Source organism: Dermacentor silvarum, chromosome 6 (genome assembly GCF_013339745.2).
Source record: "Dermacentor silvarum isolate Dsil-2018 chromosome 6, BIME_Dsil_1.4, whole genome shotgun sequence".
Taxonomy (NCBI): Eukaryota; Metazoa; Arthropoda; class Arachnida; order Ixodida; family Ixodidae; genus Dermacentor; species Dermacentor silvarum.
Window position 1 is genome coordinate 20,734,502 of NC_051159.1, and position 10,948 is coordinate 20,745,449.

The 10,948-nt window shown below is 51.5% G+C and overlaps 1 protein-coding gene across 1 annotated transcript; it reads left to right on the forward strand.

Moving 5' to 3' along the window:
• Positions 1 to 5,333: 5,333 nt before the first annotated feature.
• On the forward strand, positions 5,334 to 6,329 carry LOC119455321 (protein HEXIM1). The gene has a single exon (XM_037716716.1). It carries the CDS (start codon positions 5,366 to 5,368, stop codon positions 6,272 to 6,274), a length of 909 nt encoding a protein of 302 aa, XP_037572644.1. The 5' UTR covers positions 5,334 to 5,365; the 3' UTR covers positions 6,275 to 6,329.
• Positions 6,330 to 10,948: the final 4,619 nt, after the last annotated feature.

The window sequence follows — 10,948 nt, forward strand, 5'->3', positions numbered from 1 at the left end:
ACCGGTGTCTGGCGTTGCGGTTAATTCGTGGCGTCGGATCACGACTGCGTCGGCTTGCTCTGCTGCTGCTACGTCGCGTCGGAAGGTCTTCGTTCGGCGGCGATGTGTTGTCAAGGCTGTTGCTACGCGGCGTGCTATCTCGTCGGGATGATTCGCGAATCGTCGTCGTCGTCGGCGACGGAGGATCTTCGGCATTGCGTCGTACAGCAACCGCACCTCCATCGGTTGCTGATTTTAGTTTCCCGGGTAAGGGCTCGGAGATCGGCCCCGGGATGGGCCGGCATACAGGCGGCGATGCGGCGAGATGTAGCGGCCTGGTGACGGCGAGCGTGCCCAAGTAACACAGAACGCAGCGTAAACGTTGCCTGATTGTAACAAATGTCAGGCAACGTTAAACAGCCAACCTCAACGTTGAATGTACGTTGCCAGGTGTACGTTCAAGTGATGTCATAAATAAATGTCACAGCAACGTCCTGACACCCACGTTGTGTCAACGTTGCGTGTAAACATCAATTTAACGTGTAAATGGTATCAATGTAGCAACGTTACAAAACAGCACGTTCCCAGAACGTTGCCAGATGTCACCAATATTGACATTAATGTGATGCCAGGCTGCTGTAGCATTTCGCATGTATACGTTCATGCAACTATAAGATATTTTCATTTTCAACTGAACATTCATCTTTATCATACAGTGAGGTATGGAAATGTATAGTGGTTATGCAGTAATTAATATCTTCTAAGGAACACCATGTTAAATTATGTTTATTATGCTTCTCCACTCATAAGATCTGCTACAAATTATATCAAATGGCAGAAGCATTCACATGGAAAAAAATGCCAATTGTTGCAACGGTTCACCTATAGTAGACAAAATTACGCATAAAAGTATTCCCTTCTTCCACACCAAATGCACAAGACTTTGTGACTGCTTGCACGCCACATGCCCCTAAAAGTGGAAACATTAAGCAAGGGCCATCATGAATAGGCCCAAGCCCCATAATACGAGCTGCATAAAAATGACGAACACATGCACACTGCACAGTTGATACACACAGACCATATCTACTTGTCCATATAAAAAACAGTGCATGTTTTTCAGTTCACGTATGGTTTACATCATAGAAACGGCACTAGAGCAAAGGACTATAAGCCACCAATAGGGCTGCAAACACATCGTACACCAGCGCACATTTGTTTCACACACCACACAGGACACATGCACGCTGCAGACACGTTTTTTTAGGAGGAATCTTCGCGAGCCGCACGATAAACACAGAAGGTACGGACGACAGGAGCAAAACCCGCGCACATTCAACACACCGACACGAAAGGAAATGCGGACGATACGGGTGTAACCTGCGCCACACGAGCTATCAACCATAGAATAAAGCACCAACTTTAGAGAAGGGAAACTGTAGCTTCCACAGTGGTACGAAAATAAGAAGCGGCAGCGCATGGAACTTACTTAGGCATAAGACAGATGGCGCTGCTCAAACAGGAAGCGGAAATGTAGTTTTTTTTAGCAAAATTCAATATGGCCGCTTTTTGCCGGTCGCGTACGCTGGTACGCGCCGCGCTCGCCCGGTTGGCGTTGCGGCACGCCTCATTGCCTTGGCTGTCGCGTAGTTTTCGCGTTCTAATTGCCAGGAGACCAAAGAGCCTCTATGACGCCCGTAAAAACAAGCCACAAGTGAGTGAACGGAACGTGCGACTTTATTGGCAGAAGACAAGCAGTGCACCTTCTCGTACAAGAGCAGAAATAAAAATTGCATGTCGAGATGCGCTGGAATCATTAACGCGAGCTCGTAAACGGCTCACTTTCGTCGTCGCACATGGCGGTCTGGTAACGAGCGACGACCAGCAGTGCAAGCAGATTGGACAGTGTCCCACCTGTTTGCACCGACAGTCGCCGTTGAACATGAGCAACTTTCATTGCGAAGCAATCGGGTGACGCAGGCATCTGCTGCCGCAGCCAACACAGCGACATGGACTACCCGGAAATTTAAAGTTACCTCCGTTCGAACCTGCACGTTTCTTTTTTCTTTTTTTTTTTTTTTCGGGGGCCGCGAATGTGTAGGTCACACTTGGTGCCCCTCTATCTTTCAATATGGACATGGTCGGTTTCGCGGGCATCACCTTCGGCAGCCTTTTTGCGGGCCTTTCAACTTCACACACATCGGACCATGTAAGCATGTATGCTGGTCTAGGATTGCCGCAAAAAACACACGAGACGAAGAAAGAGATAACACGAAGCTGTACTGACAACTATTTAATGAAACGAGCGCCTAACTTATATAGATCAGACACACGTGTGCACCCGAAAAGCAACGAGAAATCCAATAAAAACACAGAGCGACTTTCAACAGGGTTGCGATACAAATGCTAGGATAAACATTTGTAGACTACCGAGGCACCTAACACGTGTGTATCACGTAGAAAAATAAAAAAGTTCCTTCTGGGTAACAGCAACTGACTGAAAACTAACGCAATCACCATCCTTAAAGTGTCGCATGGCTATTGCCTCTACAACCTCTCTTTTCAGCTGGCCATTTTTTCTGCCGATAATCTGCTGTTACTCAGAAAGCACTTTTGTTTCTTTCCACGTGATACACACGTGTTAAATGCCTCACTAGTCTATCAGCTTGTATCTTAGCATTTGTATCGCACCCCTCTTGAAGGTCGCTCTGTGTTATTGTTGGTTTTCTCGTTGCTTTTTGGGTGCACACGTGTGTATGATCTATATAAGCTTGGCGTTCGCTTCATTAAATAAACAGTTGTCAGTACCGCTTCGTGTTGTCTTTTTCTTTGTCTCGTGTGTTATTTGCGGTAACTTCACAAATCATGAATCACCAACTGGCCTACGTCTATACTCTTCTAAATGATGGTCACGCCAAATCGTGGCCGAGAAAGGCCACATGCATAATTTGCCCATGGCTGCAGCAGGAAAGGACAGAACGGGGAGCACCAATCACAAAGCATGTAAATTGGAAGTCTATGTCATTGTGCGGACTGCAGGAGCGAATGCTTACCACGAGAGACTGCTTCCCAATGCAGCTGACCAGGCCGCCACGTCCGATAAACGTAACACAGCAACCATAACCAAGTCAGATAACAGTGAAATGAGACTGCAATCAATGACCGCATAAGGTCCACACAATACATTATACATTCGCGAAGATCCATATGGCAACAGTGAGCATTAACGTACATGGGTCACTTACGGCACATTCAGCTGTCCGACTACAGGCATAGCGCTTGCCTCCAACACACATGGTGGTCTGGTAATGAGCGACAACAAGCAGCGCGAACAGATTGGGCGGCGTGTCCCACCTATTTGCACCGACAGTCACCATTGAATATTAGCAACTTGCATTGCGAAGCAATCAGGTGATGCAGGCATCTACTGCCCCAGTCAACACAGCAACATGGACTACCCAGCATTTTAGCATTAACTCCTTTCCAGCCTGCACGTTTCTTTTCTTTGGAGGGCCGCTAATGTATGGCTCACAATTGGTGCCCCAATTTGTCTCACTATGGACAAGTCGGTTTCGTGGGCATCACCTTCGGCAGCCACTTTTGCGGGCCATTCCACCTAGGTGGCTATCAACTTCATACACCTAAGATCATGTAAGCACGTATGCTGGTCTATGTTCATGCCAAATTGCAGATGACGAAGGCCACAAGCAAAATTTGCACATGGCTACAGCAGGAAAGGACAGAACGGGGAGCCCCAATCACGGTGCGTGTAAATTGAGAGTCTATGTTGCTGTGTGCACTGCAGGAGCAGGTGCTTACCTCGAGAGACTGCTTCCCAATGCAACTTACCAGGTCCCCACATCTGAAAAACGTAACACGGCGACCACGACCAAGTGGGACAGCAGCGAAACCAGACTCTGTAATCAATCACTTCAGTCTAGCACAAGGTACACTGAAGGTTATCGAAGAAGGCAAGGCTACACCCAGGCAAGGCTAGACAAGCATGGCTACGCCCAGGCTATTGAGCAAGAAGAGCAATGTTCAATGAGACTAGGAATTAAATATGGCAATCAGAAAGCTTGTGTTCATGAAAGAAGCCACTTGGCTCTACAAGCACTGAAGGCCAAAAACATTAAGAAAAGTCAAATGCTACATAGCACACGGTGCAACAGTTAATGCAAGACGCATGCCGATACTGCATCGGCTATTTCTGGAGAGGAATTGTACATGGCAGCATACACTAAGAAATATTGCTACAGATATGGTATGCTACTAGACAGTGAATGGTATTAAGTATGAGCACAGAATCGGTTGGCCTTCATGTTTGGATGAGGAAGAAGAATTATCCCTAGCAAGAGTGGGGAATGAAAAAGCTTGCATTTATAGAAAAAACTGCATACTCGGCATAAATGGAATTTGACATGACCAGGAAGCTGATTAAGGAAGGGCAAACTGATGGAACTCTTTTGGCCAGCGTCGTCCGTGCTTGTTGAATGGTTGCAGGTGCATCTCAACATGAAGAATTTCTAGAAAGTCTTTGTTGAGGTACCTGGATGACTCGGCCAATATCCGTGCTGTTGGAATGATGCCTGAGGCTCTTTTCAGTCTTGACACAGTCCTCCGTAGACTTGATATCTCATCCAAATGCTTCTGCATCCGCTTCTTTGTTTGTGGTGTAAAGTCCTTGTAAATTCGGCTCCAGCCCCTTCCTGTCAGGGTAGATGGGGGCTCCTGTGATGAGGACCATGGTGTGCTTGGTGCAGATTTTGTTGGGGCAGAACAGTAACACATGAGATACAGCACAGATTAGCCAAACTCATGTAGGGCTTTCTTTTATGTTTGAACCAATTATGCTGAACCGTAAATGTGGAAAGACATTCATATCATCTGCTACAAACAAATGACATGTATCTCAAGACTAGTGAGCCAATACAGTATATATCAAGCATATTTATTTCTGAACTTGATGTTGTTTACCTTGTAGTAACAGCCAAAGTCCACACAATGGCCTTGTTGTAGCAGGAAGTAGCTTGTCTTTGGTGTATGGAGTGCTGCTTTACACTGGTGCCATCCTCTTTACTGCATGTCTGGAACAGAAATTTTGATTGCATCAGAAATTGAAAAAGCACAATTTTGCTATATGAAATGCAAGAAGGTGTGACATATATATTGTAATGGTTTTAGACTGCAGAACACATGGAACTGTACACTTTGTTCTAGGGTGCTTAAACAACATGTTAATTAAATGAATATTGCTACCTGCCTAACTACAATGCGTGTCAACAGCTTAAGTATTATTAGGATCACAAATGAGAGCATTTGTGCGCTCATTTATACAGCAGAAGTTTTTTGAACGTGTTAGATGTGAGCATTTTTTGAGCGTGTCATGGGCGAAGTGCAAACGCCTTGCGAAGACCTTGTCGTTGGGGGCGCTCGGGCGACTGACGGTGAGCAGACAACCGGAAACGAGCCCTCTGCCGGAAGTTGTCCGGAACCCGTGGCTCCACCCAGTGACGTGCAGACGAACCGCTGCGACGCCGTCGATGCCGAAGAACGACCCAAGGAGCACGAAGCCGAAGCCTCGGCTGGCGGACCTACGAAGCTCGTTCGTTCAAACTCGTGCGGTGGAAAAAAGAGGAAGAACCGCCGTGGGAAGAGCAAGAAGCGCAAGTGGAAACCCTACTACAAGCTTTCGTGGGAGGAACGCCGCGAACTAGAGGAACGTGAGTCGCGCCGCGCCAACCGCCTCCGTCAGCGAATGTTCGCTCACGGCCAGCCCGTCGCTCCGTACAACACGACGCAGTTTCTCATGGAGGACCACTGCGTCCAGGAGCCAGACTACGAGAGCATGAACGGCGTCCACCACCGGCACCGCGAGAACAGCATCAACGACAGCGTGGACTCCTCGGACGAGTTCTACAGCTCGCCCGAGGACGAAGAGGACTTCCTGCAGAAGCAATTCAGCGAGGCCTACGAGGACGTTCACGCCGAACGGCTCAACTCGATGAGCAAGTCCGAGCTGGTCCAGGAGTACCTGCTGTTGGAGGAGCGCGTCGAGGAACTGGAACACAAGCTGAAGGCCGCTCGTGCCGCTCGTGCCGATGCACAGACTCAGACGGGCGCCGAAGCCCGACCGCCGCCGGTGACAGACTCGGACGAGCAGGCGCAGCAGAAGATGGCCGTGTTTCGCGACGAGATCCGTAAGCTCGCCGACGAGAACGCTCTGGTGCGGGCGCACAACCGGGCGCTTCGCGAAGCGCTGGACCCCAGCCCGGTCGACCTGTCGGCCTCGTGATTGACGTTCGTGCTTGTTTCTTTCTGGTCTGTACATAGAGCACTTTCCCACTCCTCTCTCAGAAAGCGGCCACCTCACCGGTGGCCGCTTTCCACCGGCTAAAAAGTGTTAAACGTTATCGCTCGGCGCAGGACGCGCCCGCATCGGAAGCTTTTCGAACGTTATCGATGCTTCGATCCTTTGTCTGTGGTCACCGACGCTCATGTAATCTGATTGTATGAGCGACGCGAATTATCTAGAACTTTCTCGAAGACACGCGGGCATCAGGGATTATTCTGGAACCTTCGATGACTCAGGTATAAAAGCCGACGCGTTTTGCCACTGATCAGATTTCGAGGACCGCCGACTGTGTTCGCCGCTTTCGTTGTGCTGCGAGTGTAGCTTACTTTTGTGGGCACAGGTCCGCCCAGTAAATAATTAGTTTCGTTATACACAGTTTTACGACTGTTTACTTCAGCGTCACTACTACGTGACATCTGGTGGAGGTGCTTTTGTGTCCATGCAGCGGACGCCCCCGAAAAGCCGTGATCCAAGCCCGAACACCGAAGAGAGTACCACCGTTGTCCCAGAGCATCGAGCTAGCCTCAGGCTACAGAACCAACCTCCGGAGTACGGACTTCTTCCCGAGAAGACCAAGAGGACAAAAGTCACGACCTCGGCAACAGCTATACCATGACAACCCCTGCGCCAACATCTACAATCGTGATGCAACAACCCAGGGAGCCGCCGTTTTTCCGCGGTTCGCCATGTGATGACCCCGAAAGCTGGCTGGAGGCATACGACCGGGTCGCTACGTTCAACAAGTGGGACTGCGACGACAAGCTGCGCCATGTTTACTTCTCGCTTGAAGACGGCGCCAGAGCCTGGTTCGAGAATAGGGAGCGTGCACTAACAACCTGGAACCTCTTCCGAGCCGCATTCCTTGACACCTTCACTAGCGTCGTCCATAAAGAAAGGGCTGCAGCCTTGCTGTAAAACCGTGTACAGCTCCCGACTGACAGCATCGGTAAGTACACTGAAGAAACGACTCGGTTATTCCGGCACGCCGACCCCGCTATGCCAGAAGACAAGAAAGTTCGCATGCTCATGCGTGGAGTTAAGCAGGAGCTATTCGCCGGACTTGTGCGCAATCCACCAACGACAGTCCACGACTTTCTCTCGGAGGCTACGACGATCGAGAAAGCGCTGGACATGCGCAACCGGCAATACAATCGCCGTTCGACGCCACAGTACACCGAAGTCCAAGGACTCTCCCACGACCTGCGAGACACCATCAGGGCGATAGTACGCGAAGAGCTGCAGAAGCTGCTACCGTCGTCACAGCCTCAAGTTGCTTCTATCGCCGATATCGTGCGGGAGGGAATCCAGTAATCGCTAGGACTTCCCGAGTCGCCGCAACCCAAGCCGGAAGCGATTACCTACGCCGCCTTGGCCCGTCGTCAAGGCCCCCCTCCGCGCTCACGCCAGGGCCCCGTAACGCCGCAGTTCCGTCGTCCACCGCCGCCGCCGCCAGCACGCCCGCCCGTCGCCCAACGCAGCTGAAATAGTTTGAAGCGCAAAAAAAATGTCACAGTTTCGCCCTAAGGGCGAAGCAATGAATGCGATAGCAACACAGCAATGTCATACGAAGTAAGGTGAGCGGCTTTGGTAGCAAAATGAATTGTAGTAAACATGAGCTGATTAAGTAAGCAGGTGTGCTGCGGCGTAAGTAGACCGACATGAAGAGAGACTCGATGACCACGAGAAGGCGCGTGTGAAACGGTGGTGTTGATGAGAAGCGCTTCCCGTCGGCAGCGCTCGTGCGAAGGGACGCACCTGTAGCGCTGCACTGCCGATCTGGGCAGCATTACATGTGTAGCGTGCGTTGGAAAATGTGGCCCGACTATTACTAACTGAATGAACAAGCGTGGTGTGAGCGCGCACAAACAAACATGAATAGATCACACTGAATGACTGCAGACAACGACTGTCAAAACGCTGGCAGCAAGCGCATATATACGCCGCAGCAGCAGGCGAAGGTACGTGCGGTCTATCGCTTCAACAGAAACTGAGCGGCGAACGCATAGTGCATAAAGGTCAGAGCCGTGTGGAGATAAGAGACGGTGCGGCGAGCGCGGTTGTTGGCAGAGGAAAAGTGCGCCCCCCCTCCCCCACCCGCTCCCTCCGGCGCTGGCTTCCCGCTTCCTTGCTTGCGCGTGGGAGAGATAAGAGACCGTGCGGTCGAGCGACGAGCGCGGTTGTTGGCACAGTAGAAGTGCCCCCCCCCCCCCCCGCTCCCTCCGGCGCTGGCTTCCCGCTTCGTTGCTTGCGCGTGGGAGATTGAGTGCGTTCGCTCTCCGTGATAGCGCGCGTCCCAGCACGCTTCCGCTCGGGCATACGGCGCGCGGTGAAGATTTTATCTATACGGAACCTCACGGCGACGGCGACGACGACGGCTACGGCGACGCCGATGGCAGAAATCCGGTTGAAGTGTCCATATAATTGCTATCGCAATAAAACACAGACACAAAAGCGCACATGAGACACAGACGAGCGCAAACCACCAAAGCTACCAAAGGAAGACGGACAATTGGCGCGCCCCCAACCACCGCCCGCTCTGCTATCACTGCGGGGAAGCTGGCCATGTCTACCGCCGATGCCCATACCGCGAGATGGGCCTACGAGGGTTCGCCGTCAACGCGCCACGTCCACAGCTTGGCGAGCGACCACGTGACATCGCCGACTACCTTGCCGGAGTCCAGTGGCAACCACGACGACCCTCATGTGCACGCTCGCCGTCACCAGGCCGCTACATCTCGCCGCATCGCCGCCTGTATGCCGGCCCATCCCGGGGCCGATCTCCGAGCCCTTACCCGGGAAACTAAAATCAGCAACCGATGGAGGTGCGGTTGCTGTACGACGCAATGCCGAAGATCCTCCGCCGCCGACGACGACGACGATTCGCGAATCATCCCGACGAGATAGCACGCCGCGTAGCAACAGCCTTGACAACACATCGCCGCCGAACGAAGACCTTCCGACGCGACGTAGCAGCAGCAGAGCAAGCCGACGCAGTCGTGATCCGACGCCACGAATTAACCGCAACGCCAGACACCGGTCTACCGATCTAGACGTGCTCATCGATGGTCATAACGTCACCACTCTCGTCGACACTGGCGCCGATTATTCAGTTTTCACTGGCGCGTTCGCCGCCAAGTTAAAGAAGGTGAAGACGGCCTGGCAAGGACCCGATATACGGACAGCGGGAGGCCACCTAATAACGCCGGCTGGAATCTGCACAGCGCGAGTCACGGTAAACAACCGCACTTAAACGGCAAGCGTCGTAATCCTGCAGCACTGCTCCAGGGACGTCATCCTAGGCATGGACTTTCTAAACCAACAAGGTGCAGTCATCGACTTAAGGTCCAAGTCGATATCGCTTTCAACGCACAAAGCGATACCGCCGGATACAAGCATCAGTTACCATGCCTTGAATGTGCTTGATGAACAAGTCACCCTTCCGCCTCGCTCAAGCGTAATGATTTCCGTCGGTATAGAAGTGTCTGCAGACATGGAGGGCGTCATCGAGGGCGATCATCACTTACTGGTCGACCGTGAAATTTGCGTCGCTAGAGGCATAGGTGAACTACGCGAAGGGAAAGCAAGAATGATGCTCACGAACTTCAGCCACAAATACAAGCACATTAACAAAGCATCACGGTCGCCTACATCGACAAAATGGTACAAGCCAGCAGTGCTTTCGCCTTCACGGGTTCTAGTGCACCTTCAACGACGACTGTAGTACCTGAACCAACTTTCGACGTCAATCAGAACCTTCCCAATCATAAGAAAGAAAAGCTAAAAGCTCTGCTCCTGCAATACAAGGACTGCTGCTCGTCGTCGTCAAAAGTTCGACAAACCCCTGTCGCCAAGCACCGCATTATAACCGACGAATATGTCCGCCCACTCCGTCAAAGCCCGTACCGAGTTTCGGCGCGCGAACGCGAGGCCATACGGCAACAAGTCGACGAAATGCTACGCGACGACATCATCCAGCCGTCCAAGAGTCCGTGGGCGTCCACCGTGGTGTTAGTGAAGAAGAAGGATGGAACCCTACGTTTCTGCGTAGGTTATCGTCGCCTCAACAAGATCAAGAAGGACGTATACCCCCTCCCACGGATTGATGACGCCTTGGATCGACTCTACAACGCAAAGTATTTTTCGCGATGGACCTCAAAACCGGCTAATGGCAAATCGAAGTCGACGAGAGGGACCGGGAGAAGACTGCCTTTATAACACCAGACGGACTGCTCGAGTTCAAGGTCATGCCGTTTGGTCTTTGCTCGGCACCTGCGACTTTCCAACGCGTCATGGATACATTACTGGCAGGCTTGAAGTGGCAGACTTGCCTCGTCTATTGGGACGACGTCGTTGTGTTTGCCTCAAGCATCGAAGAACACCTGCGGCACCTTGAAACAGTTCTTCAAGCAATCAAAACCTCCGGACTCACGTTAAAGCCCGAAAAGTGCCGCTTCGCATATGAGGAGCTCTTGTTTTTGGGCCACGTCATCAACAAGTCTGGAGTGCACCCCGACCCTCAGAAAACTGCGGCCATCTCCAACTTTCCTCCGCCCGCTGACAAGAAGGCAGTGCGTAGATTTATTGGACTGTGCGCTTATTACAGGCGCTTCGTCA

What these genes read in the sequence shown, in the direction of transcription:
- LOC119455321 (XM_037716716.1), top strand. Translation starts at nt 5,366, where the DNA reads ATGGGCGAAGTGCAAACGCCTTGCGAAGACCTTGTCGTTGGGGGCGCT.